This window comes from Xiphophorus hellerii, chromosome 11 (assembly GCF_003331165.1).
Source record: "Xiphophorus hellerii strain 12219 chromosome 11, Xiphophorus_hellerii-4.1, whole genome shotgun sequence".
In the NCBI taxonomy this organism is placed as follows: domain Eukaryota; kingdom Metazoa; phylum Chordata; class Actinopteri; order Cyprinodontiformes; family Poeciliidae; genus Xiphophorus; species Xiphophorus hellerii.
Window position 1 is genome coordinate 19,174,573 of NC_045682.1, and position 15,318 is coordinate 19,189,890.

General features: G+C 40.3%; 1 protein-coding gene across 1 annotated transcript; it reads left to right on the plus strand.

Annotated features, from left to right (window-relative positions):
- The first annotated feature begins 92 nt into the window (after positions 1–92).
- On the plus strand, positions 93–12,519 carry spns3 (SPNS lysolipid transporter 3, sphingosine-1-phosphate (putative)). The gene is made up of 13 exons (XM_032577418.1): positions 93–218; positions 2,054–2,298; positions 4,560–4,625; positions 5,019–5,155; positions 6,090–6,241; positions 8,157–8,223; positions 8,308–8,450; positions 8,663–8,818; positions 8,909–9,098; positions 10,644–10,709; positions 10,804–10,902; positions 10,998–11,163; positions 12,121–12,519. The coding sequence occupies exons 2-13, from the start codon at positions 2,073–2,075 to the stop codon at positions 12,186–12,188; spliced, it is 1,536 nt and encodes a 511-aa protein (XP_032433309.1). The 5' UTR covers positions 93–218; positions 2,054–2,072; the 3' UTR covers positions 12,189–12,519.
- Positions 12,520–15,318: the final 2,799 nt, after the last annotated feature.

The window sequence follows — 15,318 nt, forward strand, 5'->3', positions numbered from 1 at the left end:
AAATGTGGAGGCATATGACCAGCCCTGAGTGGGCAGGGCCCTCTGCACTAACTTAATATATCTTGAGTCAAGCTAGAAGTGAGATAACCATTAGCTTCCTCAATACTCAGAGAGACACAGAGGAGTGTGCGCCGTTCTCTGGCATCCAGTCTTCAAGTATGAATTGAGAAGAAAGAGTTTAAAAACAATTTCTCTCAGAGGGAACCGTTAACAACTAGGTGAGCTTGTTTCCTACTTCTTTGAACAGTTTTAGTGGCTTAAAGTTTTCACCTACAACCGCATCAGTTATTGTAGCTTTGATTAAAAGAAGCAAGGACTTTGGGCGTAGAGGCTAAAAATTGAACCCACTCTGCTGAGGGTGTTGTTTGGAGAAGATTCGCTGTACAATAGGCTTAGTGTCATCACTGCGTGGACTCTGCAACCTGGGCAAAAAGACAGAGGGCTTTTCTGTGAGTGCAATCTTTAAAAAATAATAATAATAATAATGTTTTTCTTTTTTAAAAAATCTGTATTTCTTTTTTTAGTGAACGCATATTAAGGGATGAAGCGTTCCCGTAGCCATGTTTAACTGTTTGTGTAATTTGGGCTGCGAAACAGTTTACCAAACGGCTTCCTTCTGCTTTCTCCTGTCTTGTTTTGACACACCTATACTTGTACACTTGTGAAATTGCTTTATTTTTGCTTTTTCGTGTCATTGTAAATGCTCCTATCTTAACACATTCTCCGCTGACAAGATTATGACTGGGAAGTGAGATTTCACAAGCAGATCACAAGAGCAACAATCCTTGTCATACATTTTTTAAATATGTGTTTTTTTGTTGCTTTTTTTGTTGTTGTTATTTTGTTCTTATGGGTTTTTAGCTCGTCGACTGATTTAGCAAAAACCTATCTATGAGCCACATCTTGATCTTTATTGTATGCAGAAGGAGATAAGTGACTGAGGTAAGAACAAATGACAGCCATGAACTCGTCTCTAACCCCTCCGAACTGATGGAATGATTGGGATATGGATTTTTACTCTCTACTCAATCATTCTTTCACGTAATTAGCAATTAACGGCACGTATGTCCCGCAAAGTTTAAAAGCCTACAGATGCATGCAGACGAGTTTGTTGCCTAGTTTAATGCTTCAAAAGAATTTATTATAGCAAAGTCATTTGCGACCGAAGAATGTGAGAAAAATCCTTTCGTTTGAGGGCCTGTTTTTAAGGAGAAACATCTGGTGAAGAAGTAATCACTGGGGGCACAATTATTGATCGTCCGTTCACAGTGCCTTGCACAACCCTGCTTTTCGAGGGTGACGGGAGGTAAAAAAACTAACAAACAAAAAAAGACCCGTTTTGGTGTTGTATTAATCATGTTCACCTCAACAAGGTTTCCAGAATGTCCCATAGCATCACTGATCCTCCACCGTACTTAGTGTCTGGAATAAGACGTTTTCCCACATTTTAATAATTTGTTGCTTCATGTCTGACCCAGTGTTTGTTTCAAGCCTGTTGTCAACTAACCACAAAGCCAGTTCCACTGAAAGTGCTAGAAGCATTTAGCAAATTTTACACATTTGCTCCCAAACAGCCAACTGGTATGTAATTATTTTTTTTCTTTTTCACGTCTCAAGCAGTGAGTTTAGGACATTTTTACTGTCCTTCTTGCTGTGTGTGGTGGCAACATAAACCTGGATCTTCCTCCAGCCTGTTGGCCAGAAGATGAGAGAAACATCCCTCTCTGTCATGTCATGTTTATACCCCAGAAAAACAAAAAGTAATGGATTAACGTAGGCTCTCATTGGCTATAAAAAATAAAATAAATAAATAATAATAATATAATGCTTCTGTCATATATGCTTTACAATTATTTCCAGTGATACCAGTGATTGCGCCACTAAAACGTGGTCCATGTTTGTGTTTAATCCTTATATAGATTCTCAGTATAGGTCACAATGTCGTCTGCAAACAGCATACTTCTGCCTGATCTCTTTCCTCAAAAATATAACCTGTATTATTTATTTACTTGGCCTCACATTTAGTTTTTGTGCGCTTGGTTGTCTTTTCTAGGTAACAGGCGGGCTACACTATGGATCAGAAGGGATCTGTGAGCTCCCATCAGGACACACCGGTTCCTCGATGCAGCGTGGGCTCCAGTTCAGGACTGCGTTACGGCGCTCTGGTGAACAGCGTTTCATCGCTCGCAACGCTCCCTTCAGACAAACCGCCCATTTCACAGAGGCGTGCCTATGTGGCCATAGCTGTGCTCTGCTATGTCAACCTGCTCAACTACATGGAGCGCTACACGATAGCAGGTGGGGGGATCTCTGTAGTGGTCGACTCTGGGTCATTTGCCAATTCCTGCCTGCTTCTTCCCATTTTTTCTCCCACTTAAAATCAAGCCTTTTTATACACACACACTCAAAGCATAAAACATGTGCAGTTTCGCTGCATGTTGCTATGCCAGTTCTTGCCCCAATGTCTTAATCACACGTTTCTATGAGGGGCCGTTTAGGACAAAAACTATGCTCTTGAGGAGGGAGTGGTAGAGAACGGCTGGCCGAAATTAGCGTTCATAAATCGGATCAACCTTGAGCCAAAGGCCGCTTACTCCACGGAGCTCCAATATCTAACGTCCAACTTGAAACGAACTTTACTGCGGTATCAACGCATGCGCGATCTGATCTCCAAATTATGCCCCGCCTCTTCCGTGACAACTCACACAGGAAAAATACAAGTCTCGTCTTCATTCATTCATTCATTCATTCATTCATTCATTCATTCATTCATTCATTCATTCAGGCTAAATCAAAAATCAAATCAAATTTTATTTGCATAGCACATTTCAGCAGCAAGGCATTTCAAAGTGCTTTACATCATATCAAACACAGAAACACAATGCAACATAGAATCAACAATCAAAACACAGCATTAAGTCAAGTTCCATCAATAAATTTGGAATTGATTACGTTTCAAATACAATCCTAAACAGGTGGGTTTTTAGTCGAGATTTAAAGGAAGTCAGTGTTTCATTTGTTTTACAGTTTTCTGGAAGTTTGTTCCAAATTTGTGGTGCATAGATGCTGAAAGCTGCTTCTCCTCGTTTGGTTCTGGTTTTGGGGATGCAGAGCAGACCAGAACCGGAAGACCTGAGAGGTCTGGAAGGTTGATACAACATCAGCAGATCTTTAATGTATTGTGATGCTAAGCCGTTCAGTGATTTATAAACTAACAACAGTATTTTAAAGTCTATTCTTTGAGCTACAGGGAGCCAGTGTAGGGACTTTAAAACTGGTGTTATGTGCTCCATCTTCCTGGTTTTAGTGAGAACGCGAGCAGCAGCATTCTGGATCAGCTGCAGCTGTTTGATTGATTTGTTGGACAGACCTGTGAAGACGCTGTTGCAATAATCAATACGACTGAAGATAAACGCATGGATGAGTTTCTCTAGATCTTGCTGAGACATTAGTCCCTAATGTTAGTTCACACACACATACATTTTCACACATACATTTTCACACATACATTTTTGACCCATCATTCAGAATAGTATGTCTGTATGCTTTGTGTGTGTAGGGGTGTGTGTGTGATATTTTAGTAGTGTATATCTGCAGTTTTAGTCTTGTGTGTGCGTGTGAGAGAAAAATTGTATGCGTGTGTGACATTTTAATAGTATATATGTGCAATTTTAATATTTTGTGTGTGTGTATGAGTCTTTAGTAGTGTGTGAGAGACAAAACATAGTTTTTCTCCAAAACGCCCCCTCATACATTTTCCGTTTTGTACCGATAAGCACACCATGTTGTTCCCACAAGTAAGTCATTTCCAACTTAATTGTTCAGGTTTTACTCATGAACTTAACTTATTAGAACGTTCTTCTTTGTGTGCTAATTTGTAACTACGTGTGTGGAAGGGTTCTGGACGAAGCTGCATACATTGCCGATGATTTTTTTTTTTAGAAGAAGAATAGATAAAACATTTTATTTCAGTTTTTCAATTTTAAAATTCTGATAACATTGTAAATTATAATAAAGCAAAGGCATTCAGCAGGAAACATGGCATATATGATGCAAAAGTCCACTAGGAAGGTACTATATATCAAATCAAACCCAAATAATAAAAAAAGGAGGTTAAAGAGCGAAATGATCCTCAATGTATTTTTTTCCCATTAAGTAATTCAGTATTTTCATTATTTTAGGGACAGAAATAACAATAAAATGCTCAAATCCAGCTCGCGTCTTTTAAATTTTAGTGCATGACATAATGTGAGGATGATATATTTCATGTTATCTATATTGACTGTGGTTCTCATCCCCATACATAAAAGCTGACTTTCAATAAATATGACAAATTATGACTTCTGATGTAACTGGAGTATCTGTAACTGACTTCCCACGGGTAGACAGTACTGAGATGAGTCTCGAAAACCACAGGATGTTATCTAAAATCATCAGTTTGTAAAGCCGGTGTGAAAGAACAGAAGTGGCGAAAAGACAAAATGATTTAATAACTAAACAAGGTTCACAGCCTCTGATTTGGTGAGACTTCCAGTGACTGTGTCTTTGTTGTGATGCAGGTGTGCTTTCTGAGATCAAGGACTTCTTCGATATCAGTGACAGTACGGCTGGACTGCTGCAAACAGGTGAGAGGAGGCGTCGCTTTAGAAATGATCCACACTTGAGGCTCTTATTTTACTCTGTATTCAAAATGTGCTGAAAAGACCTAAAAAGTGCAGCTAGGCTTATCGGACGGAAGACAAAACTAACCTATGGCGCACACACATTTATACACACGTAGGTTTGTGTTTTTAAGCATAAAGAAGAGACTGGACTTTGTTCCCAATAATGCGTTTCCAGTCGTCAGAATGCAAATGAGCATAAGAGAGAAGGTCCTAAACAGGAAACAGAAATAGTCCCAAACACTAACACACGTGCCTGCAGAACTCCTTTTTGAAATTAGCCGAGATCAACGCTTTGTTTTTGCCACCGAGATCTCTTCACTCGCTCTCTAAATCGACTTGTCCATGCATTTACAGTTTTCATCTGCAGTTTCTTACTCCTGGCCCCTCTCTTTGGTTACCTCGGCGATCGCTACAATCGCAAATACATCATGCTGTGCGGCTTGAGCGTGTGGCTTCTGACTGCAGCTGGCAGCTCCTTTGTCACCAAATCGGTAAGTGTGAAGCCGACAATCCTGCGTGCATATGAAAGAAGAAACAAGGAGAGGTCAGAGAGTGTCACTTCCTGCTGCTCCTCCACCCGGCACTCGGCTTCAGAGCGCGTTAAAAAAACTGGCAGTCGCTTCTATTTCTAGAGCAGAAGTCTAGTTTTTTGGTGAGACGGTGCCTGCAGGTGGGAGTGGGAGTCGTACGCACAGTGGGAGGACTAAGCTAAATGTCAACAAGCAAAATTCAAATGTTTGAAATTTCTTCAAAATCATTTACAGCGTTGCTGAAAGAAGAAGATTGTTCTTAAATATGGTGAATAAAACAGCTTCATTTAGAGGAAGAAAACAGGAACTAATGTTTGCAGAAGTTGGACTTCAGTTGCAGCAACTTGTCTCTGATCTTCCTAACAAATTGATACTTTAAATAATAGCACATCTTCAGGATCGTTATTTTTAGGTCGTCATCCAACATCAGCTGGAGTTAAATGAAAGTTCAGCTGTCCACCTCACAGTGTTGCTTATAGGACATTTTTAAACACAAAATAATTCCTTTCTCATTTTGTCTCTTTAAAACTTAAAATGTCCATGTATTTTATTGAAATTTTATTTGATGGACCAAAATAAAGTGTAAAACATAGCTATGGATAAAAGTAATGACAATAAAAAAAGAGAGTGGTTGCACTGGATTTTATTTGGAGGTCTAGTTCAGGTTTACAAAAACTATGAAAATCATGTCTTTTTTAAAAAAAAAAAAAAGATGAACTGTTTTGTGTTGATCTAGCACATAAAATCCCACTAAAATGTACTGATGATATTTTGGTCATGTTTTTTTTACAGTGCTCTATAAAAGCTGCTGACCTCGCTGCAAGAGGAGGTCTGTGGGTTTTGGAAGCGAATAACGTTTGAAACGCTTCTGCGCTTTCGACTTGTTTTTGTTTAGCAATTCTGGCTTCTGGTTGTGCTGCGAGCGCTCGTCGGCGTCGGGGAGGCCAGCTACTCCACCGTTGCTCCCACCATCATCGGCGACCTCTTCTCAGGGGGTCAGCGGAGCGTCATGATCTGCATCTTCTACATCTTCATCCCTGTGGGAAGGTCAGAAGCTCCCTCTGTAACCTTGCTTCTTTCTGTTTGATTGGTCTAAATAATTGCGCCGCACTCTCTTTAACGCAGAGCGCTGCAGCTGACAGGATGTGCTTTGCTAACATGTTTTTTTTATTTGCACGTGAGCAGCAACCGTCATGTGGGATTTATTAATTTGTGGGGGTTTTGTCTTTTTTACTTATTCCAGATGAGAAGAATGTTTTTTTTTTAATTGCAAAAAGGCTGCGCGCCAAAACTGAATCCCCTGTTCAATTATATACGGGCGGGTATCTTATCAAGAATTTCATTAGATTCCATATCTGAGGAATATATAAAAAGTGTGATAGATAGAAAGTGAGCAGAAATCAAACAAGAAAAGTGATGAAAGTAGTAACACCAAACTATTCGGATCCAATGCTGCCCTTTTTGGGGAAAGGTTTATGTGGTAATTAATTTGTCCAACAGGAAGTCAGGAGCAAAGTTGTCTGAGACCAGCTGCTTAGAAACCCTCCCAATATGAAAGTTCTCTGTGTTAAGCTCAGTCTGCCTGTAATCTCACAAAATGCTGACAAACATTCTCATTTAAGAAACAAAAGTTCTGTCAGAATTTGAGCAGACATCCTTTCTCTGGTGACTTTGACCTCAGGTGCACACAGACGCCGACATTCTGGTTTCTCTCAAGAACTGTGTCACCAGAAGTAGACTCCGCACTAGCAGGCCGTGCAGCGGCTGCATGAAACGGCAGCAGTGAATGGAAGCAGCTAAAAGTCTCACTTTTCAAGTCATAATCACTTGTTTTGTTCACTGGACTACAGTAACGTAGTAGTCAAAATAATATTCCAGGAACAGGATCTGCCACGGGTCTTAAACTCTGTAGAATCAAACATGTTCCTTGGTTGATTTCAAGCTGACGTTGCATATGAAACAGTTCTTTATATACTCATTCATTCTTTTGGCTCTGAGAGTAAAAAAACAACAAACTGGTTCCCCGCTGCGGTTAATTAATGTACGATTATGCATATATTTTCAGATATTTTGTACTGACGGAGAACACTAATTGTCTGTTTGCTGACTGCTGGAGGTTTTCATCGTCACCTTGACATGAACTTTGTTTCGTCCGCGTCTTACTACTGTAGGTTGTCGATTCCAGCGAAGCCTGAGATAAAAGCAGTTTCATAACCTGAGGCCACATTTTTTTTTCATTTTATTTTTATTTTTGACAGAGTGACTGTATTTGGAGGGTATTGATATGTTTGCCCTTCTTACTTTCAAGGAGCTTGTGAATGTTTCTTACATAAAGACTTTTTGGTGCTCACTCCATCCTTTAGAATGTGCATTCAAATACATTTTTTAGATTTATGTAATGCATAAATTCATGTAATGCAGACAGTTTTATTTAAATGATTAGATATGCAGCGCCGTTAGGGATTTTGGCACGACGTAGAATTATAAAACAGGGTTTATTCTGGTGTTGCCAACCGTTGAGAACTACCAACAAAATACCACATCAAATACCACAAAAAAGAAAAAGAAAAGCAGGCACACATCTATTCCACATAATCCTGTTAAAAAAATGTTTTACTTTGTGCCAAAAAAGCCGTCTGTTTTCTATTTAAAAGAACTGGCAACCGAACTGTGGGGTTCCAACACAATTTCGTTCATGTGCTAGTGCTTACCCGTTACACATCATCGTTTCTGAACAACAGTGGAGAGGCTGATTTTAAGTAACGTGTATTTCGCTCTTTAATAATTCTTTAGGTTCTCTTACCTATGGACCTCTTTTGTGTCTGAAATAAAGATTGATTGATTGATTGATTGATCTTACGCAAGATGAAATTGATTTTTTTATGTATTTGTCTCGGTTTGTTTGTTTGTTTGTTTCTGCCCTTCCTGTTCCGGAGTTGATGGTATTTTTCTGTATTTTCAGCGGTCTCGGATACATCACAGGGGCAGGGAGCGCTTATCTCACGGGGGACTGGCGCTGGGCTCTCAAGGTACCACATTTATTACCGTACATAAATGCCATGATGCTGAACAGGTAAGTTTAAAAATAAAACTTTTTCTGTTTTTTTAATCAGTTCACGTCCATCTTGGGTCTCGTCGGATTCGTCCTGATGGTGTTCTGGTGCCCCAACCCTCCACGAGGGGCAGCAGAAACCCACGGAGACGGAGTGACGGGCCAGAGCTCTTACATGGAGGATGTAAAGTATCTTCTGAAAAAGTACGATTTGAACAAAAACGGTACAAAAAATATATATATATATTTTGCAACCTCACAAACGATGACATTACTGTCGTTTTCTGATGTTGCTGATAGCTGAAGCTATTTTTCTTTCTGCATCACTTATCTTATCCTAGACGGTAATCCGGTGCTTTTCTTTAAAATTCACGCATGCAGCCCTTTCATGTTATGTTTGCATGCTCTGATCTCAGTAAAAGCTACGTGTGGTCGACGCTCGGAGTGACGTCTCTGGCCTTCCTCACCGGAGCGTTGGCTTTCTGGTTGCCCACCTTCCTGGCCAGGGCTCACGTCACCCAGGGCCTCCGACCTTCATGCACTACTGGGGAGAGCTGCAACTCCACAGACAGGTGTCGTCACTTGCCTGGACCTGCATTCGTCTCACGCTTCAAAATCCCAGAAGGTCGCTAATGCTTTTTGTTCATTTTTCACCCCAAAAGCTACATATTCGGCGCCGTGACGGTGGCCACAGGCATTCTGGGAGGAGCTCTGGGCACCACCATATCCAGGCAACTCAGGGACAGGTTTTCACACGCGGACCCCCTCATCTGTGCGGTGGGCATGCTCGGATCAGTGCCCTGCCTCTTCATCACCATTTTTGCTGCATCCTCAAGCATTCCAGTCACTTATGTAAGAGGCAAACACTTCTACATTTAGTTAATATGCAAAGTCCTGTTGAATAACAATGAAAGATGTTTTGAATCATTTTAAACCCATAAGGAAATTCCATAGTAAGTCATTTTTAAAAAAGTATAGCATGAGCTTAATGCTACAACGATCATGAAGAACATTGTAAAATAGTTTAATGTAGCTACATAGTCACCACTTTGTAAAATGCTTACAAGACAGAGGACAGTGAGGACAGAGAGCAATGAAGAATCAAAGGTGTTTTTTTTAAAACTCTTTCTTCAAACACATCTTAAGATATCTAGCTATACAATATAGATATAGACGAGGCTCAACATCCAAATGAATCCCGGTGAGGCTATAATTGAAACATGGGTGGGGGGAGAATTCAACGTGAACAAATAAACTCAGACAAACAAGTTCTTCAAGCTTCGTTATGTTTTTCCCCCCTTCTGGTAAACAGAAACACAGTTAACTGCTGCCCTGTCATTGGACAACATTTATGGAAGACCAATAGTGACACAGTCAAATAAACAAATCACTTGTTGCTCATCTACAGTATGTCAACTAATGATATGGTTCACTTGACATAAACTCATTTTTAGTATTTATTTCTGAGAAGTATTTCTAAATAAATAATTAGAAAATCTAGATCAGTGTATTCTAAAAGTCTCGGTTATTAAACACAGTGAAATGCAGAATAAATTAAAGCGACTCTAATTACCCCAGGCTTTGATTAATTTGACATTTATGTTTACGGCCACTGTTAGTTCCACAGTAACCAACCAAAGCGTTCAGCAGCAGCTCAACCGTACGAGATTGATATTAGAAACGTCCGTGAACGAAGAGAGCGCGAGGCGGGGACAGGTGAGAGCCAGACAGGTGTGCAGCCGCAGCTCGGCAAGGCCAGCTTTGACAATGAGGGTCAGAAAGATGAGAAGGAAGTTCCACAGGCAGATACAGGGTGAGTAACTATGGAGAGGAAGACAGGGAGTTACCTCCTGGCTGAGGCCGTCTATTTATATGTGTGCTCGGCATAATTTCAATAAAAAGAAACAAAATAAAGCGAAAGAAATATTTCAGTAGATTATAGCCTATGAAACCTTAAGAAGACTGTCAAATTACCTGTGTGGTACTTTTTACTGATGCGTGTAAGTACATTTGTTTGTTATTGTTATTATTTATTTATGTATTTATTTCTGATTTTAAGTGAACTATGACATATTTAAGTAATCATTTATAGATTTTTAATCATTGTGTTTTGGCACGTTTGGCCCCAGATCTTACCTTTGCTTTAAATCCACTTTCTTTTGCACGTTATTGTCAGCACATTGTTCATGTTGCAGCAGCATCATGTTTACAATTGCTTGTTTTAGCATTAACATTTATTAAATTAAATAAATTAGACGAGACAAAACATAAACCACCAGGTGTATTTTCTTTGTTTAGTCCAAAAGTAAGAATTACTGTTGTTTTACATTTTTGTTTCCCGGTCTCATTACGTCCTTTATTACTTCCTCACTTTGTGACTTAAATCTTTGGTTTCAGGTGTTCATCTTCTTCGGTGAGTTGTTGCTCTCTCTGAACTGGGCGGTCCTGGCTGACATACTGCTGGTGAGTCCCAGCGGCGCTGATCTTCAGTAAAACGTGACACGTTCTGCTGCCTCTCGGCGCCAACAGGCTGTTGTGTTTGTATGATTTACTCCAGTATGTCGTCATACCAACCAGAAGGGCAACAGCCGAGGCTCTGCAGATCACCGTCGGCCATCTTCTCGGCGACGCTGGCAGTCCGTATCTGTTAGGAGTGGTGAGCTGAAATCCCCCCCACGGTTTTCAGTCCTTTGGTTTGTTTGTTGTTTTTTTTGCCTCCTCTCCATAATGCTCTTCTCACATTTTTTGCAGATCTCTGACGCCATACGCTCATTTAATCCTGATACCAGCGACTTCCACAGCCTGAAGTACAGCCTCCTTCTCTGCCCGTTTATTGGGATTCTGGGTGGAGTTTTTTTCCTCATCGCTACCATGTATATCAGTGAAGACAAGAAAGCCGTCCAGCGACTGGTTGAAGGTAATTTATTTTTGAGAATCTCAGCCAGGGGTCTGCAGCCTGCGGCTTCAGAGCCACAAGTTGCTGTTTGGATCTTCCACAATGCCTCTTTAAAACATTCGCTGATAATAATCTAACGTTTTTAAACATACACATGAAAACACATGAAATCTTTTTTGTAATTAGATTGGAAACTTTATCAACATCCCATAGAAGAAAAATGTATCCTTCTACTTGCAAAGGTTTTCAAGTTTGAATTGGGTTTAAAATCTAAAACTGTAGATAAATTTCTTATAATAAATATTGATAAAAATGAAAGCTGTCTTCTTTTTTTTTTTTTTTTTTTACTTAATTTAACATTTGTGGCTCTAAACTAGTTTTATTTAGTTGGACCGAGGGCAAAAATGGCTCTTTGGACTGTTAAGGGTGCACAGACCCCTGATCTAGGCTTTCCTAAATAATGGTCCTCTATTCAATGCACACACTGGCTCTCTTACTTATTACCAATAAGCACAAGTTCTCCATAAATGGTGGCATACCAAAATAACTCGAAGGCAGAAGCAGAGAATGGCTCGAGCCGGTGACGAGGTTATTGCCCTTACGGTTTCAGTTTTCAGCGCTTCGTGTTGGTCTGTGACAAAAAACCTCCCCCCCAAAAAAGGTGGTGACTTATGAAATTGTGAGAAATGTGACATACCGAATGGATCTTAGTCTGTCACGAATGTCCTACTGCTACGTTTCTACACCGTCTGCTCAGAAATAGGTCAAAACGAGAAGGAGTCTTAAAATGAGTCAAGTCATTTCTGAAGAAAAAAAATAGGTTCAGGGGAACTGTCGCCCAAGACTGGTTGCAACATTGCAAGGAAGTATTTTCGTGGAAAACTTGACTTCAAAAGTTTCATTACACTCTAACTACATGTGTGTAACCCAAAACTGAGAATTATAATTGTCTAAATTTTGTGTTTGTGTTATCTACAGGTGTTCCACCACAGCATGGCCCGACACCGGATTCCTCTGTGGAGCTGAGCAACAAGAGTAATGTGTAAAAAAAAAAAAAAATCAATGAAGAAATTAGTCCATTAACAAACTTTTAAACTTTGTTTTCTCTTTATAAGTATTTTACACTGTATGTTTATAAGTATGTTCATGTTGGCAGTAAAGGTTATTCGTGTGTGTGCGTGTGTGTGTGTGTGTGCGTGCGCAACTTTGTGCCTATTCCTGCTGCTGCTCTCACATGTAATCGTCCCAAAATCACCTTCCATTTAGAGACAAATGGATACTTGCCCAGGATACTTGAAAAATAAGTGTAATTATTTTTTATGTAAAAAAATTTTTTTGTGTGTTTTAAAAACATGAATAAAACTATTCTTTAAGCCATGAAGTGTTTGGTTGTTTTCTGCTGTTAAGGTTTTTTTTTGTAATACGTATTGAACACATAAATACTTCTTTTAGTAAATGTATTTTGGATATTTCTGTCATATCCACGGTGGAGGCCTGGACATTTTTTCTCAGTTTTTCAGTAGAAGGTCAATCTGGTAAGCTGGTAAATTGAATGTGAAATATTTTTGTCCACTAGATGGCGCTGCTGCATTTGAGTAGAAAGCAATGCTTTCCATACTTCCTCGTGTTGACCCGCTGCGAAACCCAGTGGGTTTACTGAAACCTCTGCTGTGGATTTGGCAGAAAATCCAAATGTATATGTGCTGTAACAATTAATATGTTTATGTACAAGGCAGAGCTGTAGTGAGAAAACAAAAGTGTGCAACATAAGAAGGCCTAAATAATCGCAACAATAGTGAAGAGGGTCATCCACGGAAAAATCAAAACATTCAGAAATAATCCTCAGAAATTAGGAACCTCATCCGTTAGTCATAATGGAAGGTTTCAGAAGGAACAGAACCAATTCTTAAAATAGAGAGACCAGTGAAAACTTGTTGATATATTCAACTATATAAAGCAATGTTTGATTCAGTGATGTGTCATATTCCAGATGAGCTAAGCAACGAAAGCATCACTGGAGGTTTTAGAAATGGGGGGAGGAAGAGACTTTGTCATCCACATGGTGATGCAAGAGTGAATTCTCCTTCTTAGATCTTCAAATTTCTTTGAACTCTGTCATTGTTCTGAAAAAGTGCCGCTCCAGTGACTACTGTCAGATGCATCATTTTTGTTGCTGCTCACGCGTCTTCCTGTTAAACTATAACCTCAGACTGGGGACTGGGGGGAAGGGGGTGCCACAAGGTTGTGTGCTCAGCCCACTTTTGTTAAAACTGGTAACGCCCAACTGTGAGGCCACAAATGAAAAGAAAAAAACAACAGATCATTAAATTTGTAGTTCATGAGGACACTAGTGATTCGTGGAGGTAACTGCTGACTTCTAGAGGTTCCGACCTGGCCTCCCCTTAGCATCAGTGCTGTAGAGAGAACCGAAAACATCAGATTCCTTGGAATGAGGATTTATGTCCAGTGTCTGTTTCCAGACCTGCTCCAGGAACAGGAGGCTGCATCGTCAGAGACCCCTCACACCATTTCCATGAACTTACTGAACAGCAGCTTCAGCATCTGCAGACTGCTGCACATATTTTCTGCCTCAAGCTATTACAATTTTAACAACTTAAGGCTGTGATTAATTCTGTAGACAGCAGTGGGAACTTGATTTTTTTTTTCACAGATTGTCTGTCATGATATATTGACAGTTTTAAGAAATATGTAAATTTAAAAAAAAAAAAACTAACAATTTTGTTTTAATGAAAGTTATATACTGCAACTTTTACCTACAGCTCTGTGGCATTGCTAATCTACTTTTTTGAAAATGTTTAAATAATTATGCATGAAGCTATTTAATGTACAGTTTGATTTAGATGATCAGTTTATCTACTGACTTTTTTATTGAACTGTGGTACTTTTAGCCCTCAATAGTCCTGAACTACAAACTGGTCCCAAAGTTCAAACCAACCAACGTTTTATACCTCTTAACTTCTAAATCCTGACAGTAACTCTGAGCTGGCATCCATTATCGGAGGCTCGGCTGCTCTTGGTAAAGTCTCCCACGGATCAAGGAATACGGGAGCACATTTCCATACGTTGGTGTGACAGCTGCCTGTCAATCAGCTTCCCAAGCGCTACTGCAGAATCTCTCGCTCCAACAGCTGCATGTCATGCATAGTTTGTGTGGGAGCGAAATAACCTGGGAGGTCAAAGGTCATTGTCCCTATCGCTCTCAGCTAGTAATTTCAATGCGTGACAGGGTGGCACGTGCTGATTTCGCTTTGTGTGCTCATGAAGGGGGGGGGGCGATTTCGTGCCGAATAATTTACGATCTTTCCATCCAAACACTTCCGATTAGAGCAGTTCACTAAACCTGATTTATTTATTTTTTTGCTATTGTGGAGCTCAAAAGTGTTTCCTTTTGTTTTCCAGCTTCTCAGCCTGCAGCTTGTAATTTTCCAAGAAGCCATGTGTTTGCGCCGTACACCGAGGGAAATAATTGGGCACCACGTCCTGAACAACAAGCAAGAACGCACCCGCACGCACCCTAAAAGGTATGTGGAAAATATTATGGAGATTGACCTGTATCTTAAAACACAATGGCTATTGTGATCCGTGTTTCAGAGCGCTTTTTCTGCATACCTCTCCTTTTCCGTCATGCTGAGTCCAGCTTTTACAGGAAACTGTCACAATGGCTAATAAATTGCACAAGCCTGAAGGAGTGATGGAGCCGGGAGCGAGGCGAGAGAGCCTGACCCTGCCCTCTTGGTATTTACTCAGGGACGGGGACGCAATCACTTGACGGAGCAGCATGGGAGTCGTCCTCAATCAGAATGCGTTGATGATATCATCAATGACCAGAAATGGCTCGTGAACAATGTGCGAACTTCGCTGTCGGGAAAGAGACAACGTATCGGCACCGTGTTTGCGCTGCCCTCACCCTTCCACAGAACGGTGATAAGAGGAGTCAAACCACATTTGTGGATGTGAAGTTGTTCTCCGCCCTTATCGCAGGCAAACTGCTGCAGAGCCCTGACGTCACGTGGAAGAAGGGCCCTCTCCACCCCTCCAAATAAATTGTCATTTATTTGGACAATTGCATCATCTGACATTTCCAGCATGTCATAAAGATGATAATACTTCTGCAGCTGTGTATTACTGCGAGTCACAAGCAAAAAATAGTAAGAG